The sequence below is a fragment of the Nuphar pumila genome, chromosome 10 (genome assembly GCF_984573655.1).
Source record: "Nuphar pumila chromosome 10, dmNupPumi1.hap1.1, whole genome shotgun sequence".
Lineage (NCBI taxonomy): Eukaryota > Viridiplantae > Streptophyta > Magnoliopsida > Nymphaeales > Nymphaeaceae > Nuphar > Nuphar pumila.
Window position 1 is genome coordinate 47,086,098 of NC_143258.1, and position 24,328 is coordinate 47,110,425.

The window sequence follows — 24,328 nt, forward strand, 5'->3', positions numbered from 1 at the left end:
TTCAACGGATGAAAAAATCGAAGACAAGATTTTGAAGTTCTTCATCTCCCACTTATCATGCCTTTTGGAATAATCTTCTAGGGCCTTTTGTCTATCTTCACCTTCAAGAATCTTAATATCCCCTTTTTCTATGATTGTAAGTTTGGGTTCGGGTTCCGATATTGAACCTTGAACGTACCCCCAAAGACCTTTCCCTTTGATATGGGCTTTAATATTGCCGGCCCAAACATGGTAGTTCAAACCACTAAGTTTAAAACCAAGGGAGAAGAGGGAGTCTTTTTCACCCATTAGAGAGGGAAGAGGATAAAAAATAACGCGTACCTCAAATGATTTTCAAACCTTTCTTGATAAAAGATGCTTCTAAAATATTGCCCAAAGAAGATGATTCACTTCAAAACTTCAATAACTTGAAGGCATGTTTTTCAAGGCACTTCACAAGTGAAAAGATGCATGATCCTCCTTCAACCTGGCTCTGATACCATGTAAAAGTATCTCTAAACAAGATACTAAGATCAAGACCTTAATATTCTTGATAATAAACCCGGCACATATGCACAATAAGAACACTTGTGCACAAAGGCACAACTCACAAATGCACAAAGGCATAAAAAATATTGGAATCACTTTATTGAGCACTTGGGCTTTGACTCAAAGCCTTAAGAAAATACGAAGGGGAGAGCCCCTATTTATAACAACCAAAAGAGGCCTTGGAGGGGCCCTACTCATAGACGTTGGAGCCCCTCCAACGGTCACATTTGTGACCGTTGGAGGGGCCCAATGTCTATTTGAGTGGGCCCCCCAAGGTACCTTTTGGTACTTAAAAGAAAAGAAATAAAAAAATAAAAAAAATAAAAAGAATAAAAAGAAAGAAAAAAATAAAATTAATTTACAATCACATTCATAAAAGTGAATGTGCGTAAAATAGTGGAAAAGACTAAACTACCCCTACGTCTAAACAAATAGAAATCTATATTTTATATATATAATAGGTAGATACATATACATATATATATTAATATATGTATATGTATTACCTTATATATATAATATATATATATATATATTATATTACATGATTAATTACATAATTTAACAATTGCCCCATAGTGGACATGTGCTTGTGCACATTGTGATTGTGATCTTGTAAGCCCTTAGTGGTATTGTTTTTGTATTTTTCGCTATTTCATTACAATGTGAATGATAGACGCTCAACCACTGGTTCTTGTGTTTTTGTAGGTGATTCTCTAATTTCATAGAGATGTAAGAAGCACAGAAGGTGTCCCTCTCTTCCATTGAAGCAGAGTATCGTGCCATGACAACTACTTTTGAATTAGTACAGTTGAGACAACTGTTAGAAGACTTGGGAGTTCACATTGCATAACCCTTGAGATTATGTTGTGACAACAAGAGCGCAATATACATTGCAAGCAATCATACATTTCATGAAATGACCAAATACATTGAAATGAATTGCCACTATGTTCATGAGGAATTTATGAAGATTATCACATTGTCATATGTTTTATCTGAGTATCAACTGGCGGACTTATTCACTAAAGCGCTTCCGTCACCTAGATTTCACTTCCTACTTGACAAACTCTTGGTTGTTACATCGTGAGTTTGAGAGGAGGTGTTAAGATTGTGTACAGAATATATATGTATATATATATATATAGATATATTTAAAAGTATGTAAACCGAATAGTTTGCATTTGTAATAGTGATCAACCCATTAGGGGTTGACTGTGTCTTTTTTATTTTTGTTTTTTATTTTATTTGTTGTCTTGAATTTGGATGGTGCTGCCCCAAACGGACACAAATGTGATCGTTGGGGGCTAGCTGTAATGTCGTGTATTTTTTCATGATTTTTAAATTTTGATTTTTTAACTAAGTATTTAATGAAAATAATAAAATTGTGGGAAAATATCTTTATACATGGGTGACGTCAGCTGGGTCTGGGCGTGGGCCAGAGCCCACTGACAAGACCAAAATGCGATAATTAAAGTTTAAGAGATTTTTCGTTTTTAACCTTTAAATTCAAGTAAAATTCAGGAAAAATTTGGAGACAAAAATTAAGTATGTATACCCTTAGATGCATCTCGTAATTCTGAGAACGTTGGTGCCTTGTTGGCTCGAAAATCACATTTTCTTGAAATCGGGTTACGGTTGGCCCAAAAATCGCGTTTTTCAAAAATGACCAGCCTCTATTTTTACATTTTTCTGGATTGGATCAGACTGGATCCGCTCTGTTTGATCCAAGTTGATATGGATCTGGACCCAGTCCATGACCCATATTAACTAGGATTTGGTCCAGATAGGGATCCATATGGGCTTTGGATATGGATTTGGCTCTTGGTTCTAGATATGAAATTCATATATGGCTAATTTAAAACTTTAAAATCAATTTAAAAGTTGAATTGGGTAGGCTGAGTTCTACCTAAAGTAGAACTCTACCATAGGAAGGCTTATAGAGGAGGGGGGGGGGGCTTTGGAACATTCCAAAAAAACATTATATTTAATAATATAATAAAATAAATAATTAATTAAACAAAAGATTATCTAGAAGAGGTAGAGTTCTACCTTTGGTAGAACGTCACCCTCTAGATAAACTCTCTAGATAAAATTTAAACTAAAATAATAAAAGAAAAATAAGAGAATAATATAGTATAAAAAGGGGTGGTTTTCCCCTCTCTCTAGAAACTCACGTTTCTAGAGAGAGAGAGGGAGAGAGTTAGAGAGAGAGTTGAGAGAGAAGGAAAGAGAAAAAAAGAAAGAAAGAGAGAAAAAAAAAAGAAAGGAAAAAGAAAGAAGGAGAGGAAAAACCAGTTTTCTCACCGTTCATCCGTCAAGTTTCGATCTTTTTCTACGTTTCGACTAAGGTAAGGGTTTCTCTCTAGGTTCTTATGGGAAGAAACAGTTTTAAATCGGGTTCATGTGTAAATTTAAATGGAAAAGGAAATCTGAATTTAAAGTATGCATGTGTACATACATTAAATGACACTTTTATGTATTCCTTGAGATTTTGATTTCCCTAGTATGTTAAGCCTTGAAATAACCATGTTTATGTCAATTTTTTTATTGATATGATCATGCCATCGATTTTTCATGTTTAATCATGTGTTCAACACCGATTTATTCTTGGATTTGCATATCATAAGAATTACATGCTAACGATTTATGTATTTAGCCTTTATATGCTGAATATATATATATGACCCTGAAGATTTTGGCATATGCTGATTTTATTGTTCATGTTCAAAAGAAAATAGATATATATTGTTTGGGATCAGTTTGATCCAATTTAGGTTCGTCGATTTTGTTCTTCATATTCTGAAAACAAATTTATGGCTCAGATCAATTTTGATCTGTCTGGCCGATCCCAGCATATGGGCAAACCCGATCAGGTTTGCCATTGTGCTGTGTTTCAGTTGTCTGATCAGACCTGCCGATGACTATGTGTGAGCAGTATGATCAGACCAGCCAAATCTGATTATTTTTATGTTGCATTGTTATCTGTTAACTGACTTATATATGTTAGTTTGTGGGTTGTTATGAAACCCGATTTCTAGTTATTATGTTGACTATTATCATATTTGATTTCATGTTATCAAATTTGATTTCATGTCGACTATCATCAGATTCGATCATCATATGAATTTTATGATGGTTGTTATCAAACTTGATTATACAATATTTTGATGTTGTTATGTTGACTCTCATCAATTCTTAACTTATGCTATTATGTTGACTGTTATCAGATTTATATATATATATACACATATATATATATATATATATACATATATATATATATATATATATATATATATATATATATTTTATTGACTATTAGCAAATCTGATTATTTGTTTAGTTTGTGGACTGTTATCAAACCTGATTTTTCGGTCATTTTGTTGGTTGTTATCAGATTTGAGTTCATGTTATCAAATCTAATTTTATGTCGGCTGCCATTGGATTTAACTATAGGTCGATTTGATGGCTGTTATCAAATTTGATTATTGTCGGTAGTTGATAATTGTCATCAGATTTAACTATAGGTTGATTTAATGACTGTTATCAAATATGATTATTTGTTGTATTTGATAACTGTCATCAAATTTAACCATACGGTGTTTTGATGACTGCTATCAAATTTGATTACTTACTGTAATTAATAACTGTTATTAGATTTAACATATGTTGTATTATGTTGACTGATATCATATTTAACAATGTGTATTTCCGATTACTGTCATCAGATTTGACTGTGTATATTTTTGAATGACTGTTAATTGAATTGCCAGCATTATGAATTTCAGTGTTGTGTTCAGATCGGCCATTGTGTGTGTGCAAGGGCAATCTGATCAGCTTTGCATCGGGTTGCTTGTATGCAATCTGACCAAATCGGCCACCATGATATGTGTGTGCAAACTGATCAGCTTTGCCACTGTTTATGAAAGTGCAATCTGATCAAATTTGCCACTTTTTGCGTATGTGCAATCTGGATCAGATTTGCCACTTTCTGCTCATATGCAATATGATAAGGTTTGTCACGGTTTTGATGTGTAAAATCTGATCAGATTGGCCACGATTTGAGCATGGGCAATCTGATCAGACTGCCGATGGACTAAGCATGTGCAATCTGATCAGACTGTCGATTTTGTTGGATGTTTGCAATCTGATCAGATTGGCAGTGCGTTTGATGTCAACTTAAAAGTGTTGCCATGCTCAGACCCGCATTCATGTGGACTGCAGAGTTATGTATCTGATTATGTGTTTTGATTGGTTATGTATGCTTATGCATTCGAATACCATGTTGCAAATGTGCATATCATATACATGAAAATGCTAAAGTTTATTTTGATGCTTACATAAATATGATCATGTGCATGTTTGGGTGTATATGCATGAAATTGATCAAGTGCATGTTTGGGTGTATATGCATGAAATTGATCATGAATGGTGTGTTCTGCAAGCATCTATTCACTTGCGTATGTGTTTGGCTTAATGTGTATTCATTTTGTGTGTTTTGAATGTGTATTGTGAACATGTTTGGAAACCATGTTTATGTTGCATGTTCACTGAAATTTTGCAAGTTTGCATAAATCACTTTTGAGATGTGTTGGTGGTCAAATGTGAACCATTACGGGCCGTGTAGGGGCTAGGAACATGTGTTTATCCACTTATTGTTGATTTTATTTATGCATTGCAAAATTTATTTTTGAAAATTTTTTGTTTTTCAAATTTAATTATACTGTTAAATTGTGAGGGTCATGGCTCAAAGTTGGTTTTGCATGTGGATTTGCAAAACGGTTCTTACGTAAAGAACTTCAAATTATTTGAAAAGGTAAAAGAGACCAAACAATGTAATTAATCTCTTCCTTGATGTCCCTTTTACAGTGTCAGAATCTTGTATAGCGATCATGGGGACCATGAGGATTCTAAAACTCCGTGTGCGATTGTGCCCCAGAACTCGATGTGGAGGTTTACCTCCCGGCCACTTTTCTAGGAGTATTGTTGTTGACTCAACTGTAGTTATTGGTATACCAAGAAAGTGGCATCAGTAGATGCTGATTTCCCTGATGTCTCGGAATTAGATGTTGATTTCTAATGTTTCGATGGATGGTGTTGATTCTTGATATCAGTCGAGGAACGAGTGTGTAACCCAGTAATAAAATACAAATTATGTGTTAAGCTACAACTGAAAACCTAACTTAGACTTCGAGAATTTGTGCCCGTTTTGAGTATCCACGGGTTTAAGGAAAAGTGAAAATTAAATTTTTGTGCATTTAATAGGGACATGCATGCAAAAGCAACTCTGATAAATAACTTAATAAATTATTCATGCATGTGCATTGAATCGTGCATATTTTACTGTTCAACATTAGTTCATGCATTTATGCATATTTGGCTTTAGATAATATTGATTACTGCATGATATTTGGTTAAATGCTTGAATGGTAAGTTGATTGTGGTAAGTTAATTGTTTGTGATATTCCTCTAAAATTTAGGCATGAATTTGCTTATGCTATTTCCTTTACTGTTTGAATTTTTAGAGGAATTCGTATAAAGGGCTTTGGTTTTTACACGTTTTCAAAATTTGTTTTAGAGGTCCAGGTGCTCAGTGATGGGGTGACTTGCTAGCTGGAGACTGCGAGTTCTATGACTAGTTATGGGTTCTCTAACAGAGTGGCTCTTTGTGATAGACGATTTTATTGTCTTAGTTATTTGACATTTATTCATTGATTAATAAAGTTTGATTCATTCTCTTTTGATTAAATGCCCATGTCGTGGTTTGGTATATACTAAATATGTGAGACCCCGGATCCTTGGGTTTATTTCTGAAATTGTTCTAAAAAAATCCACTATTTTTATGAGGATTAGTTGGGGTTGTTACACTAACCCAACAACTAGTTGGGTTGCCCCCACTCATCGTCTCTTGCTATAAATAGGGGATCACCCCTTGTACATTTTATGCTTTCTCAAGCATTTAGTAATACAAAAGCATTTATATTTTACTCTCTTGACCCTTGTGTGGGTGGTGTGAATTGATCCATAAGTGGTTCTTTGTGGGTTGGTTATGTTATTGTAAGCCCATAAGAAGCGCTCATTTGCTTTTGTTATTATTTCATTACATATGCAAGTGTGTATGGGAGATTATACTTGCACCAAAAAGTTAGGTCACTTGTTCTGACCTTTTGAAAATCATACCTTTAAATGTTTATTGGCAAATCTGACCAAATAAATGCGATCACCAGGGTCAAAAACCTAGGAATCTGTTCTTGGATCGATTTTTTTTTTGTAGAAAGGATTTTACAACCAGAAAATTTCAGAAATATTCCAGACCATCAATTTCTTAGATCCTCATAAAATCCTACCTGCACAACAAAAATATTGATCCAAGATCTGGTTCCCAGGTTTTTGACCATGGAGTTCATTTTCATATGCTCAGATTTGCTGAAGGCGAAGAGCTTGCAGCTACGATTTCAAAGGGTCAGAACAAGTGACCTAACTTCGGGTGTCTCTCTCTATATATACACAAACACACGCATTGTATCTATGCAGTTGGATATTACTAATAAGTTAATAACCTTATTGGAAATAGACTTCCATCTTTGCTCTCAAACCTTTTGTCATGAAGAATACAAGAATAAGTGAAGGCAGAAAGATCTTAACAAACCATAGTTACCAAGAAACAAATTGGATACAAGAATCGATGCATGAAGTAGAAGTAGGAAAACGAGTGTTAAAAAGTAGTATGAAAAGGGAAGTGGGATACGGATGTGAACCGATTATGGAAGCACATGAAAAGCGAAAAGCAAATGCATAGGAATCAACATGAAATGGGAGTGAAAGCGAATAAGAAATAGCATGGAAACGAGTATAAAATGATATAAAATCAACACTCCACTCTTGTTATAAAAACTTTATTATTTTTAATATGAAAAACGTAGGGAGTGAGGGGGAACCAAGTGGAAAGCTACGAGATAAAAACATTAAGGAAGCAAGATAGAATTTATTTGGAAGCTATGGGGGAAGCACGTTTTGCATATTTCAGAAGTGGGTCTCCCAAAGCTTTCCCTTTGTTTCAGAAAGCAAGGAGTTTCTTGCTTCCAAAGCATGCTTCTGGGGAATCGAGCTTCCCCATGTAGCAAGAAGCTTCCAGTAACTATGTAAAAACAATAACATAATTATGACCAAAATGGTCACTATATGAGAAAACTAATAACAGCCGTAGATTCATAAAAATTTTACCTTCAGTTTGTTATAAATGTGGACATTAGACATGCCAACACAAACCAAAGTTCTTTATCATTCAATGAACCAACCACTTAGAAATACAATCCACTGGGTAAGTTCAATTGTAATGTGATATATGAACCAGCTTCATCAAGTTGCTTCATGAACATAAAAACCTTATGCAACTCCAATACATCAAGGGTGCAAGTTCAAATCTACTTTTACAACAAGTCCTGTTAAACTATTTCCTAGGAAGATCTACCCAACATATAGATTATACATACATGAAAATTATCGGAATCTACATAAACAAAAGCATGTCACTTTTGGAAAATAAAAGCACACATGACAAGAATATCAGAACTAGGAAGTCCAATCAAATCTATTGTTACTGTAATGAAGTGTATGGGAGCCCCAAAAGAGAATGATCCAACGAGAACACACGGTCACCAAGCAAGAAAATAATGCACTATGGCACAACACAAGCACATAAGTGCTAAATAGTCTCAAAAGAGACAAGAACATAAAAAATATAATTTTATTAATGAATAGCTTTAAGAAAAGCATGAGAATACAAAGAGACCTTTGAGCCTTATTTATATACAAATGAGAGACCAAGGGAGCTCCCATTATAGACATTGGGAAGCTCCCAACGGTCAAATTTATGACTGTTGGGAGATGCCCCAATGTATATAATGGGTGCAATGACAACAATACCCATTAAAAAAAATACAAGAAAGAAATAAAAGGAAAAAGAAAATACATATTCTAAATGACCAAAATACCCCTGTATGAAATGCCCAAAATGGCCCTGGTGGGCAGACTAAAATACCAAAATACCCTGTATGAAATGACCAAAATGCCCTTGATAGGCAGACTAAATTACATCAAGATATATCAAGAAATATAGTCACATATACAATATAACTATATATTTTAACAGTTACATAACAGAAATCAATTGGTTGTGACCATAGTCACCAATATCACCTCTATTTTGAAAACAACCCGATGTTATTGGGTTCTCTGTAGTAGCCAATAAAAACTTCAAAATATTGATGATAATATAAATGTCATTATATTAGTATCTTAATATCTTAAAGCCTTGTCTTATTTTATTTGTTTTAAGTACATATTTTTTCTGATTTTTTGTTTCCTTTATTTAAAAAAATCTAATGATCTCCTTATATTTTTATAAGAAAAATACTGCTAAAAACCTATTCTTTCTTATCCTTTTTTTAATTTTTTCTTTACATTTTTTATTTTTCAAACAGAAAAAACTCCCAAGAAAGACCTGACAGAGAAATCCCCCAGAACGAGATCGTTCACTATGGTTGTCACCAATTCACTGGGAATAATAACTAACAATATGTAAAATCTTCACATAAATTTTACAAAGAATATTTGGAGAAAAAATTGCAACATCTGATCTCTAACAAGTCAATTTGCAAGAAAGTAAAAAAAAAACTACCAACACTAATCCAGCAGACCTTATCTGGAATGGAAATCCAAAAGAAACAATTTCTAGGCTAACCTGAATATTTCTTGGGATGAAAATGAGCAATCTGCTGAGCTAAAGATTAATCATTTAATTATTCAATATAAACCCAGGAAGATACAAATATTGCCATCATCATGAAATAGAAGCTCTGACTTCATCTAACCTTCCTGAAGAATACCTACCCAGCATCAGAATAAATACCAAGCTTGAGACCCTTTTCATGTACATAGTCAGCTAAAGCCTTGATCCCAGACGGGAAAGTCTTTGGATCAGGTACTAATTGACCCTGCAAAATAAATCATACCATTATGCAAAAGTATGCACAAAACCAGTAATTAAGGAGAAAAGCTTCACATCTTTAAATGAAATCATTATTTAGGTGAGGGCTTTCCCAAGACAAGTTATCTAATATGACCATTGGCTATGATAGCCTTCTAGCATTTACAGAACCATACTAAGTGGAAAGATTTCTTCAAACCATGGTTGCCAGATTGGGAACCAAAACTGGAAAGCAGTAAAGGAATCAAAATCAGGAAGAACTATTTCAAAGTTTTAGAGGATTCGGGAAGCAGGAAGTAGTATGGAGAATCTTTTAGGAAGCAACATGTGAAATCGTGTGAATAGGAATCAAGATTCCTAAGAAAATTAGGATTTCTAAGGGAATCGGGATTCTGAGTCATGAGAATCGGGATTCTGAGTCATGAGAATCGGGATTCCCATGTAAGAGAATTGGGATTTATCAGTGAATCAATATTCTCAATCATCGGAATCAGGATTCTCACGTCATAGGAATTGGGTTCTTGACCGCTTGTAACGACCCCAACTCCGACCTTTTAAAAATTGGCAATTTTTTTTTTTTGAAAATAATTACGGAAACATTCCCAGAAACCCGGGGCCTTAGAGTCGTAATCACATTCACAACCACAAGGGATCTTACATTACCATTACTGAAAGCAATATAATTTTATTCAATAAAATATGAAATGTCTAGAAACATGAACATGAATAATAATAACAATAGCAATAATAAGAATAAGTTTCTAAAGTAGAGCCCCTTTGTCCAAACTAAATACTGTCTAGCAGTCATATAGACCTCGTAGCACTCTGCAGTAGTGTAATACCCGCGATTTTTATCAGATAAATAAACTTAGATTTTTAAGTCATTAAGGTGATACAAGAATATTTTATTGTTTTAATTATTTATTTGTAATTGGATCTTGGATAACCTATTTGGATCTTCAATATTGGATCCCAAATATCCTGTTTAGAACTCCGATATTCCATTCGGATCTTAGATATCGGACCACGAACCTTAAAATGAATATTTAATAATGGATTTCGGTTAAATGGATTGGATTTTTGGTAATGGATCCTCATTATCGGGATCAAATTTGATATTGGATCCAGGATGAATGAAGCGGATCAACAAAGTTTAATTCAAATTCTTAATAAGAAAATTTTTTATATCAGATCTATAACATTTTAGAGGGGTCTGTAATAGCATATGTGAGGGGTGGATCCACATTACAACATTTGGATCCTGGACCTCGGAGATTCTAATGTTGTATGGATCTAATTAAAATTTTAATGTTGGATCTATAATAGATTGCTGGAATCCATGATTCGGATCCGGGACCCATATCAAATCGGGTCCATATATATAATATCATATACATATATTAGAAATAAATAGATAAATAATATATATAAATAATTTTAATAAATTTACGGTTGGATCCATATGGATCCAACTTACGGATCCACATCGCAAAAGGGACGCGGATCCAACACTCGGTTAGATCCCGGGTCTTGGATCCAGACCCGAGCCGCGCCCCGCGTACGCAAGGTAAGTGTTTAAAATTTTTTTACCCGATACTGGGCTTCCCGATATGCTGCGTAGGGTTCTGAGTGAACCCTAACGCAGGGCCATGGCGTGAAAGGGGAAGGGGTGTGCGCAGCCGCCGGGAGGAGGAGGTAACTACCTCCTTCCGTTTCGGGGCCACCTGCCCTATTTACTCCCCTCCCACACCTCTCTTCCTCTCATGCCTTCCTCTTCCTCCCATCTCCCTCTCGTTTTTGCACGCGCCAGCAGGGGCAGCCGACACCCTCTGCATCTTCCCCTGCGCTCTTCCCCTCCCGTTTCCTTTCCAGCAGCCAGCAGTGCCGCTGCCGATTCCCCTTCCCTCGCATACTTCCTCAACTCTCGATGTCTCGCTGCAGCAGCCACCCTCACCGGAGCCGGCGGCCCTCCTTCTGCGACAACAACCTATGAGCGCCGAAACAGGTAGGATTCCTGTATCTCTTCTTGCTGGGTATTGAATTAGTCTGGGTGTGATTGGGTTGGTCAAGGAGAAACCTTGTGGTTGGCATGCACCGAGTGTCAGACGAGATTTTTGGCTGCCGGAAAAGCCTAAGTCTCGAATTTGGGTGGGTTCTTGCCAAACCCTAAATCGGCAATATCCGATCCCATCGATTTGTGGGTTCTTGCATAACCCTAACCTGGAAAATCTCAAATCCGATCGATTTGGGGTTTCGGCTGAAGCACTGGATCGCCCCAGCCGTGGGGTTTCCGATTTCTTGTATTTGATAACCTCAGATTTGGGGGTTCGATTCTTGGGGGTTAGATGACATAATTTAGGGGTGTTCATTCCAGTATTTGGGTGGAGGAAACGTTGAAATTTTTGTATGCTTTATCATGCTGATGAAATCCCTGTTGATTGATCATGTTAGTCTTATCACATAACACATACCCTGTCGATGTGAGTTCGGTTGGTCGATCATGTTAGTTTTATTCGGTAACACATTTCATCCCTAGGTAAATTCTTGGTTAGCCGAATGTGTCGGTTTCATTCTGAACGTATAGCTTACTTATAGTAAATTATGTTAACTGATTCTTGTGTCTGTTCATTTTGAGAATATAAGCATGTTAAATTAATTTCTGCTAACCGATCATGATTGTTTCACTTGTAAATTACGGCATCCTTATGCTCAATTCAGGTCAATAGATTGGTGTACAATTCAACCAGCCTCGCGAACTGACTTTATTGATAGTTTCTGATCTGCATATCCTTGACAAAAGTATATATTATGACTTGAGTTTGAAATGCCTCATAGGTTGGTTAAATTGATTAGAGGATTATAAACTAAACACTTATAGGTCTTTATAAATACATATGATGTTAAAACTCTGTATCGGATTTTGGAATTGACTTAGGCTCTTATGCATTTAAATAACTATACATTCAGATAGTGGTTCTGTGATTATACCACATGGCTTTCAAGAAAGCTAGAATCTGGTTCACGTGATTTCAAGGTTGAAACAACAGATCAGACTTTGTAATATGCTTAAAACAGTGAATTGCATTCGCCAGGCTTCTCTGGTGTCGGGACAGATCTACATCTGCTTAAACTGTTTTTTTTGTTTCTGTCAGAAAATGTATTATTTGAACTACTGGAATGTGGTATGATAGTTGTGTTGAGGAATGGGGTTTTTAAATTAGTTTCACACATACGATGGAGTATATAGTGATGTATGGATATGTGCTTTGCCTAAGAGGGCAATATATGAATGAGTTACCCAACGTGGGTACTTGAGTTATTGGCTTGCGTGCTATGTTAATAAGAGTGATAAAAACCTATTTGTAATTATGGTGTGCTAAGTGTGGCTCTGAAAATGTAGACTTCTCTCAATTGTTGATTTCTGTAAAATGGTCATACTAGCTATACTATTATTGGATCTCAAAGGAGGATCAATGTTAATCTATTTTGTTGTTTCATCATAGGATTCTGAAAAAAAAAAATTAGTTTGACTAGCCCTATATGTGATATCGGTAATCTCTATTAAATGAAATCTATAGGTTCACAACATCATGTGATAGGATTAAGAATCAACATGCTTATTTTAGGGGATCGTTAAAATTGTTTGGTAACGGATTGAAACATTTGCTATTTCTGAATATACATGTAAAACCCCATTTAAAAAAAAAAAAAAAATCTGTTTGGACCCGGGCCGGGTCGGGTCCGAACCCGACCCGACCCGGGCCCCTTTTTATTTAGGGTTTTAAGAAACCCGAGCGTTCGGGCGCCGCAACTCCCCCCCCCCTTCTCCCCCTTCTCTTGCGGGAGGATTTGGGAAACCCACCAGGGGTTTCCCCTTCCGGTGCCCCCTTCGCCTTTAAGAGAGAGAGGTCGGAGGGCGAGGGGAGTCTCGCCTCCCTCTCGCAGCCCTCTCGAGCTTCCTCCCGCGCGCCGGTCTCCTTCCCTGCTGCGCCCGCCGCCGACGCCGGGAACCACCCCCCCCCCCCCCCCCCCCAGGTACGCCGTTCTTCTCTTCTCCTCCCTCTTTTCTTCCTCACCCCCCTCCTTGTCACCTCGCCGGGAGGCCGGCAGGCTCGCAGCCGCTGCCGCAGGCCTCCCACTGCCTCCCTGTACCATCGGGGCCTCGATAGGTGGCTTACGCAGCCCCTGTCGTCCCCTTCTCTCGATGGGGATCGCCGGAGTGCCGGCAGGGGACCTGAGGCCCCTGCGACCCCCCTCCCTGTCACCTCGCCGGGAGGCCGGCAGGTGGCTCACAGCCACTGCCGCGGCCTCCCACCGCCTCTCTGTGTCGCCATGGCCCTGACAGGTGGCCTACGCGGCCCCTGTCATCCCCGTCTCCCTCTGCGAATCGCCGGAGTGCCGGCAGGGGACCGGTGGCCCCTGCGGCACCCCTTTTTGCTGCCACATCGTGCTGTCGGCAGGGGTTGGCCCCTGCCGACCTGTGTTTTCGGCAGGGGCTGGGCCCCCTGCCGTCTGGTGCTGTCGGCAGGGGTGGCCCTTGCCGACCTGTATTGTCGGCAAGGGCTCAGCCCCTGCCACTTCGTGCTGTCGGCAGGGGTTGGCCCCTACCGACCTGTGCCTTCGGCAGGGGCTGGGCCCCCTGCCGTCTGGTGCTGTCGGCAGGGCTGGCCCTTGCCGACCTGGGTTGTCGGCAGGGGGCTCAGCCCCTGCCACTTCGTGCTGACGGCAGGGGTTGGCCCCTGCCGACCTGTGCTTTCGGCAGGGGGCTGGCCCCCTGCCATCCATGTGCTTCTGGCAGGGGTTGGCCCCCTGCCATCCTTATGCTTCCGGCAGGGGCTGGCCCCCTGCCATCCTTTGCTGTCGGCAGGGGCTCAGCCCCTGCCACTGTGTGCCGTTGGCAGGGGCTCAGCCCCTGCCACTTGGTGGCTGTCGGCAGGGGTTGGCCCCTGCCGCTACGCTATGTTTAGGCAGGGGCTTGTTCCCCCGCCGCTTGTCTGTTTTCGGCCAGCAGGGGCACACCTCTGCTGCCTCTCTTTTCCTTAGGCAGGTTTGTCTTTCTTTTGCTCCGCATGATAATTAACGCAGCACTGTTGCAGACTTCGTATCGGACCCCCGCTCTGGCTCCGCGGCCCGAGCCTCGTATCATCTACACGCGTAGACGCACGCAACTGCACGACATCCCGAGGTAGGGGAAAGTCGCACGAAGGGTTTGTGTGAATGAAATAAATTATAAGGATTCTGTGATAGAATAGTTTATTTGACATGCATTCTTACTCGTAGAATTTCTTAACTGGTGAGTGTCTGTATGGTGTTTCCACTCCCGTATTTGTTTTGAAATTACATGCTTATTGTGAGCTCTACGAGTAGACTCCTTGCTAGAAAGATCTTATTATTGTATTTCCGCCTTGCTCACTGTTATAAGTTACTATAGATGCATTATTGGTTATTGCCTGATGAATCTTGTATGAGACTTCTTGTTTCTTAGTATTCGAGTATGCCAAGTATAATACAGATTTTTACAAAACTTTGTGATGGGTTATCTATCGAGAAACCCACAAATTACTATCATTAGAACTGAAGACAGGTATGATACAAATAGTACTGGGGGTCATTGAGTACCTCGAAGTGATCAAGCAACTCTTTATTGATATCAATGAGATAATACCGGCCTCCACAGGCCCATTTGCTCATAAGGCAATACATGCATGAACCAAAAGTATCATAGAACATTTTATGTTGCCCTCTCATAGTAGTTGTACCTCTAGGAAGGTACGATCGTACTTTTGGACAAGTACGTCCCATGTGGGTTACGATGGTGGGATGATGAGGTTGTGGCAACCTCGATGAATGTTATTAGCAAAATGCTGAGATCACATAAAATGGTGACCATTTCGCCTTCACAGGCAAGATGCTCGAGTGGGTCTAATGGACCAGAGCATATAAGATGGGACGACGGTTAAGAAACCCCCGTCGTACCCATCCGATCTTCACGGTTCATCAAGGGAGAGGATGGAAGGTACAAAGACTCCGATGGACAGGTTGTTAACAACCACCCCACGAGCAAAAGACTCGGTTTTTCCCAGTCATCGGAGTTAGGGGAATTGGGATTACCATAATTTATCCTAGGTGGTAACTCCCAGGCACTTCTGCAGAAGTTGGATGCATCCATGGGCCACGAATGCCTTTGGGGATTTACTCTCTTGGTCACTGACCGTCCCCTTAGGAGCGGACTCAGTCAACCATCCTGGTTAATGAAAACACCTGACATAATAAACCCCCGGATTGGTCTCGGCTGTTTCTACGTTTCGCGTCTGTGCGTACCTACAGGCCAGTTAATATCAGAACTTAAATAATATATTCATGAATAGATATGGATGACTGAGACTTACACTGCTTCTCTTTGCACTTATTACATTTGCTAGAATAGACTACAACTGCTTTAATTGCTTAAATATCATAATTGCTTATCTCATGAATATCCTGTTTTATTTTCATTCTACTTATCTGTTCGTGCACCTACTAGTTTGTTATGAAACTGACCCATTTCATGGGCAGGAGAGGAGTAGGACTTCACTGGCGGCCGATGGCGTGGTGCAACGTGGATCAAGATTCATTTTCTTTCTGCTGGCGGCTTGGCTCTGGGACTTTTTAGAGTTTTTCTTAGATTTATTGAACTTTGGAATAAAAGACCCATTTTGTAATAAACTGCAGATTTTAATCGATTGCCTTATTTCTTAAATTCCTTTAAGATGTTGTACATGTGAATAATGGTTTTTCAGCTAACGTACCCAGGATTGTTGACTTGTGTCCCTTTCTAAATGTCTTCCGCTGTTGTTTTTAAATATTAAACTTTAAATCTTTGAAAGGTTTTTCGATAAGGTTTTCGAAATCACAAGTCGAAATTTTGGAGCGTTACAATACATACCTGGTAATCTGTTGTGGGAGAAATCTTGGAAGCAAGTATACATGAGAATCTAGTTGGATTCATGTTAAGTTGAAATTTAAGTTAACATTTACATGCATATTCAGTTGATATGCAAATTCCTATTTAGATGCTTATAGGTGGATGCTCGGGTCCATATGAAGCTGCATATTAGTTAGATGCAATGCCTATGTAACTGCATAGTAAGTGTATGTTCAATTTCGTACAAAACTGCATATCAAGTTGATATTCAATGCAAACTTAATTGCATATTAGGTTGTTATTCACTGTTACATGAAGCTGTATATTAAGCTAATGCTCAAATGCTTATTTAGTTGAATGGTAAAATGATATTCAATTTTATATACTAAGCTGCATAATTTAGCATGTTCAATTGCATATTCCTTAAAATAGGCAAAATGCCATTAAGTGTATATCATCTAGAAGGTGCAAATGGCCATGAAGATGTTTATTCTCCAATGTTCATATGCATGTTAAACTGTATATATTTTTCTGAAATACTATTGCCTAACACTACATATTTGCTGAAAGTATTAAATGCCAACTAAGCTGTATATCTTGTGGAATGTTCAAATGAGAAGGTGTTTGGAAAAATGTATATAGTTGTATTACCAAATCTCTAAGATTACCCTGCATGCTCAATAAGGGACACCAAGAGTGTCTTTGCTTGTTAGCAGAGCTTTTAATGCATGCCACCCTATTTATACATGGAGGCGTTGTGGCAATTTTTCTATTAAAGAATAAATAAATAATAATAATGATGATGAATGATGATTTGATAACCGAACCTATGGGTCGGTTTGTTATAGACATATGAATGTCAAGCCAGGGTGTTGAGGGTCACACATAGACCATCGAAGTTATGATATGAATCCACATGAAAATGAAAATATAATATTGTTGCCCGACTGGTTTAAAGGCACCGGGGCATTCGTGCTTGACTGGTTTAAAGGCACCGAAGCACTTTGGGGTGGGTTATGCAATCAATATGACAAAGGTCTGGGACTGGTTTATACACCTTGGTAAAATGACTAAGGTTGGGAATTTTACTGCTATGATAGTAGAAGGAAGTTGGGGAAATGCCCCATACTTCGGGAACATAATTAAATAAAAAGATTAACCCACTCAGATTCGGGCTTACCTTGGAGAGGGTAGGTGGTACAAAACTCCGGGGACATGTGTTTATCTGTTTCGAGCTAAAGTAACTCGATGGTCCCCAGTCCTCGGAGTTGGGAGGGGGGACCTGGACTACCAATATGTCCTAGGTGGTAGCTCTTTGTTCTTTTGCAGAAGTTAGGGATGCATCCTGTTTTTGGTTTTGGCCTTTGGGAGGTTCTCTCGGTCACTGGTCGCTCCCTTAGGATTTTCAGTCTCAGTTAGAATGTTGGGGTTAATAGAACAACTTTGAATAATATATCCCTGAACGTTCTCTTCTTTGATGGTTGCCTTGATCCGTGTGTACCCGCGAGATAAGATAATATAAACACTATTTAGAACAGTTAGGTATCACAGTGAGTGGAGTTATTAAAGGGACATTTGCATATTCTTTCAGCATGCTCTATATTTTGAAATTGTAATGAACTGAAATCCTGAAATGGGTAAATATGAGATGATTGAACTATTACATGAAAGTTATGCATGTTATTGTTATTGCTGTTGCATAACTTACCTCACTTGCTTATTAATGGTGCATACCATGTTCTACCTGCTCATGTATATGACTGTTGTTGCTTTACGTGCTATTGTATATCTTAAAGATTTACACTTGACACCCATATCACATACTAGACTCATGATGTACCTGCATTTAGAGTTACAGTTTTCCTACTTAGACGTGGTAGTCTAATTCCAATCAATTTACTATTTTTCAGGTAAAGAATAGGGTTTATGAGCAATTGCGAGATGAGGCATCGGATCGAGATTTTTGGATTTATTGTTCCAGGGATAGTTTGAGTTCCTTTTATGTTTTTAACTCTGATGATTTTCATTGATAAATGGAATGAAACAAATGTGTTGGGTTTTCTCTCCACTGTAATGTTCCAGAATGTTTAACCCCATAATATTACTTGTTTCCGTTGTTTTAAAAAAAAATCCTCTTAAATTTGGGTTAAAATTTTGGGGCGTTACAAGTAGCAAGCCCCATCACTGAGTCTCAGCAACCGTGAAAAACACAAGAAGTAGGGTGTCAGAATGCGAGATCCTGCGTACGAATCCCTCTATCAACTCAAATAAGAAAAAAAGAATATAAATGGGATCCACGCAGTATATTAGAGAGATGTAACCACTATCTCGTGCTTCAATTGAATCATTTATGCATTCTGAGAACAATAATTATTTAACCAGGAATATCTTATTTCAGAAAAAACAATAAAGTTGCATGATCTAATGCAGAACAATAAAATGCATGGATTCAATGCATATGTATGAATAACTTATTAAATTATTATCAGAGTTTTTTTTGTATGCATGTCCTTATTTAATGCACACAATTTTGTTTCTCTTTTTATTATTGTAAACGGGTAAACAATTTTCGAGTTCAAGTTAGATCGCCAGTTGTAGCTTAACACACAAATTGGTATTTTAATACTGAGTTTCCTACTTGGCCCTCGACCAACTTCAGGATTCAACACCATTCATCGGAACATTAAAATTCGGCATCTAATGTTGGGACATTAGGAAAATCAGCATCCACTAATGCTACTTTCTTGGTATACTAATAACCATCGTTGTGTCTACACACCACCCTCGGGCAAAGTGACGAAATCTCCCTAAAAGCGTAGCCGGGAGGTGAACCACCTAATTAGGTTCAGGAGTACAAACGCACATGGAGTTTTAGTATCCTCACGGTTTCCCAAAACCGTAGTTCAGGATTCCCACACTAGAGAAGGGATATCCAGGAAAACATTAATTACACTGTTTTTTCATTTATCTTTTCATTTAAAATAATGATTTATTCAATCCTTTGTTTTGCAATTCAGCATGCAAAAGCACAACATTCATTTTGTAATTCAACATGCGAAACTTATCACGGGTCCATGGCCCGTTATTACATGAAACAGTGCAATTTGTTTAAAAACACTAAGTTGATTTTTGCGATGCATAGACTAAACATGAAGCAACACCTGCTCAAGACCCACACGGCCTACAGTGATCCATTTTGACCACCGATGCATCCAAGGCAAAAACCATAATGAACATGCCACTTATGAAATCATTCAATATGCACTTAAATGCATATTCACTTATATTAAGCAAGGTTATATATGAATAACCAACCTCTCATGTATATGATCACCTGATACAAAATACAACTTTCATTTTCGGGATTCTTCTCATGATCAATATGAACTTATCCATGTGATTTGGTAAGTGTCATAACAAAAAATCCAAATTTCTAAGGTGTACATTTTCATTTCATGCATATTTATGTGGACATCACTTTAAATGTCAAAAGCATGCATAACCGACATGCCCTTGCCATTTTGGGCAAGCTCGGGGTAAGACACTCGTACCTATCGAGGCCATACCATTGCTACCCATACACGGGACAACATTGGTAGATATAGAGTCACCTTCAAATGTTTTCATGCCATATGCATAACAGCTCAGTAAATATCATATAAAAATCTGCACATGCATGTTCACGCAAAACTGCATATGTATGTCTACGTCTATATATTTTCTTGCATGATACTAAACTTTTTAACATATATCAATCTAGAAATAACATGAGTCTCCCATTCATGCGAATCTGAACTTTTATAGCATAAGCATGTGTAAATCTGGACAATGACAATACATTAAAGTAGAATCTTATACATGCTTAAATCTGCACATTTATGTGCACAGGCTGAATATTTATCCCATCAAAAGCTAAACATATAATAAGGGAAAATCAACATGTGAACTTTAACATGCATAAATCTAAAACCATTAGCAGGCACCCCAATATGTATATATATCTATATATCTCTCTCTATATATATTGTTTTTGAAAATGGCTCGGCCCAGCCTACTCAGGTCGGCTGGCCCGGCCTGACAGACCTTGTTCAGCCCAGCCGAACTAACAGGCCCCTATATCTGCCCAGCCGAACTAACAGGCCCCTATATCTGCCCAGCCAAACCTCAGTTTGGCTGGGTTTGACAGGGCCACTGTTTGCCAAAAAAAATGTAACATGCATATATTATTTTTTTTTCTTTGACATGGTTCCAGACAAACCTAGTTTGGCTGGTCTTGACAGGTTGTCAAACAGCCCCAACCGACACTGGTTCGGCTGGGACTAGCCATCACCGTCTGGCCCAGTTGAACCTGGTTCGGCTGGGCCTGACAGGCTCAACAGTTGCCCAGCTGAACCCGGTTCAACTGAGCCTGCAAAAATGCTCTACGATAAAAAAAATCTGTATATATATATATATATATTTGCTAGCAGGCACCTGGCCCATCCGAACCCAGTTCGGCTGGGTCGGTGCCCTGCTAAGGCTTACCTAGCCGACACAATTGGTTGGGTCCAGCCACATGCATATGCCCAGCCGAAACCCAGGATTCGGATGGGCATTGAAAAAATTTGTTTTCAGCACATGAGTTTATATGATATATTGTAACGACCCCAACTCACACCACTTAAAAATGCGGATTTTTTTTTCTTTTTAAACCATTGCAGAAACCTTCCAAAAAACTGGGGCCTTTACCGTTTCACTCCCAATTAGATAAAATAACCAACCACAAGAGAGCTTACACCTATCGTCCAAACCAAACTAACCATTTATTGAAATATTGATAAATAAGTTTAGAGACAATTGCATAAATGAATTATTTAGAGTGTAATAACAACTAAGTGAAACGAAAAGAAAATAAAAGTAGAACCACATTGTCCATCTGTGATCTGTCTAGCAAGTGCGTGACACCCGTGACTTTCTCAGACGTCAGTCGCTTCACTGATTTCTTGCTCCTACGAAAATCCATAAAAATAGGGGGTTAGAAATCCGAAGAATTCTACGTACAGATCCCTCTAATGAAAATAAGTAAGCATAAAGAACACGGATATGATTTTATACAATTTTCCAAAGAAATGCAATTATGACAATTACATAATCCAATTTTAGCATTCATGCAACATTTATTAAGCATACAAGATCCTTAATCAACAGCAAAAATTTCAATTTAAGTAAGCAAGGCATTCAACATGCATTATAAATTAACCATCACACATCCAACAACATATAATAATTAAGAGAATAAGTGGAATATGCATGTCCTAATGCATAGCAGGATTATACATGAGTTATGTGCAATGTATGAACACCTTATTGTCTTTTATTAAAGTTTTTCTTTCCATATGCACGCCCTATTAAATACATACAAATTAAGTTTCTCTTTTTAATTACCGTTGCCCGCGGATATACCAAGCGGGTACAATTTTTCCGAGTTAGGTTCTAAGGGTAGCTTAACACGCAATTTTGTAATTTATTACTGGGTTTCAAACTTAGCCCTCGACTGAATCACCTTCGGAACATTAGACCTCCACATCTAATGTCGGGGACACTAGGGACACTCCACGCCCATAAGTGTCACTTCCTTGGTACCAAATACAACAGTTGTATCAAAACACACCACCCCCAGGTAAAGTGACGGACTCTCCCTAAAACCGTGGCCAGGAGAAAGAACCTCAATATCGGGTTCAAGGGTCAAAGTGAAGCACATGGAGTTTTTGTATCCTCATGGTCCCCCAAAACCGAACCTCTAAGATGCCCATTCTCCAGATGGAAGATCTCAGTACATATATTACACTGTTCTTAATTATAATATTTTATTAAAAGTCAATTCTTTAAGTTTTGCAACAACATATGCAAAAGTAAAGGTAAAAGTTGGCATCCACCCCTGCGAGGACCATTACGGGACTCCAGCCCGTGAGGACAACAAGAACAGTGCAGTAGTGTGCAATACCAACTTGTGTGGTTTAAGTGATGCATTTACATAAATATGAAAAACAACAAAGTCCACGACCCTCCAGGCCGGTGATGGTCCATTTAGGCCATCGATGCATCACGTACAAAACCATAGCAATGTGTCATTTATAACACCAAGCTAATGTGCCAAATATACGTGCACCCATGCAAAACAAAGCCAATCATGAACATGTAATTTCTAATCATATGCGTCCTTGCCACGTGTATTTCCTACCTCAATATACACATGTTTGTGCCAATGCATACTTCCTTGAGTGTGTGTGCACGTGAACAAACCCATTCGTGATGCATGTTCATGTTTAAATGAAACATCAGTCATATAGCAATTGCATAGCGACAAAACTTTCATGATTTGTTGCGTAACTATAGCACTACATATGTCAAATTGAAATTCTGCATATATATTTATATATAAAATTTACATTTTTCTTTTGTCCAACGCAGAGTTACCGGAAGCGCCTAGCTAAAAGGGGAAGCGCGCTTCCCCGAAGCGCGCTTCGGAAGCGCGAAACGTCGCGCTTCCGAAGCGTGGGGGGAAGCGTCCCCCTTTTTTGGGAAGCGCGCTTCCCTTTAATGGGGGACGCGTTTCCCTTTAATGGGGGACGCGCTTCCCTTTAATGGGAAGCGCGCTTCCCCCACGCTTCCCCATCGCTTCCCCAACGCTTCCCCCACGCTTCCCCCTCGCTTCCCCCACGCTTCCCCCTCGCTTCCCCTGTTTTTTCAAATTTTTTGTATTTTTTATTTTTTATTTTTATTTTTTTCGCTTCCCCCTCGCTTCCGAGACGCTTCCTAGGTCGCTTCCGAGACGCTTCCTAGGTCGCTTCCGAGACGCTTCCCGAATCGCTCCTAAGTGGTCCCACGCTTCCCCGCTTCCTAAAATTTTGAAAGTGCCTCGCTTCCCGCTCCCGCTTCCCGTATCGCTTCCCGCTCCCGCTTCCTCAACTGGCAACCATGGTCCAACGATTATACTTTGCACATCCCTAAACTGTTGGTTTGGTATGACATGCCTGAACCGGACAACCGGCCGGCCGGCTAGCCCAAAACAATCTCAGCCACATGGACCTGCCACCCAGTCCAGCCGACTCCCTAGACATACCACACCATACCCCTGTGCTTCAAATTTGACTTCCAAACACATTTATGATAAACCATCTGTCAACAGGGCATGAAATGTAACTATGCACATTTGCTTGACTGTCCAGCGCTTTAATAAAATCAGAGATAAATCAGATACAAAGAAAATGTAACAGTCTTCATTAGAGGTACATGCATGGTCAACATGGAAGCGAATGCTCGTGGGCCATTAAGCCTACATTTTTTTTCTCGGTTTCACCCCATACACAGTATACAAATCCTCTTCCTTTTCCTTTATTAAACAACCCAGCCAAATGATGTATATATATATATATATATTTGTTACCTGAGACCACAAGCCAGCACCCAGCCGACTGAGTCGGCTGGGGCCCTGCCAAAACTAACACAGCACCTAGCACCTAGCCGACTGAGTCGGCTGGGCTTGTCGCCTACCACCAGCAACTGAAACAACCGATCTCTTTTTTTTTTTTTTTTGGGGGGGGGGGGGGGGCTTGACCAGCCAACCTAATCGGCTGAGTCTGCCGTGACATCGATCCACCCCGTATCTCCATCTTTTTTCAAGGATTTCATCCAAAGAAAAACAACACAAAATCGAACTGGGGTTCGATTTCTCATTCATTTTCACAAGAGGGAACCCGTACCTTAGAGCCAACGCTTTGGAGGCGGTTGATGCAGCGGGAGGAAGGTCGACCTAGCCTTGACAGTGCTACAACGAAGAGGAAACCGCTCCCACCAACCTCGTCTGCTCCGGTGCTACGAAAGGGGGCTTCGAGAGGAAGGCAGAGAGAGAGAGAATGAGAGAG

General features: G+C 39.1%; 1 protein-coding gene across 2 annotated transcripts in view; it reads right to left on the reverse strand.

Annotated features, from left to right (window-relative positions):
• LOC149826795 (Melibiase family protein) overlaps positions 1-24,328 on the reverse strand; it is a 165,277-nt gene that overhangs the window by 105,577 nt on the left and 35,372 nt on the right. For both annotated transcript variants that reach the window (XR_016434796.1, XM_090018986.1), the window contains exon 5: positions 9,424-9,527. Coding sequence is in view for 1 of the 2 variants with exons in the window: in XM_090018986.1 (XP_089875112.1) it covers positions 9,424-9,527 (104 nt within the window). In the remaining variant the exon portion in view is untranslated. The remainder of the gene's footprint in view (positions 1-9,423; positions 9,528-24,328) is intronic.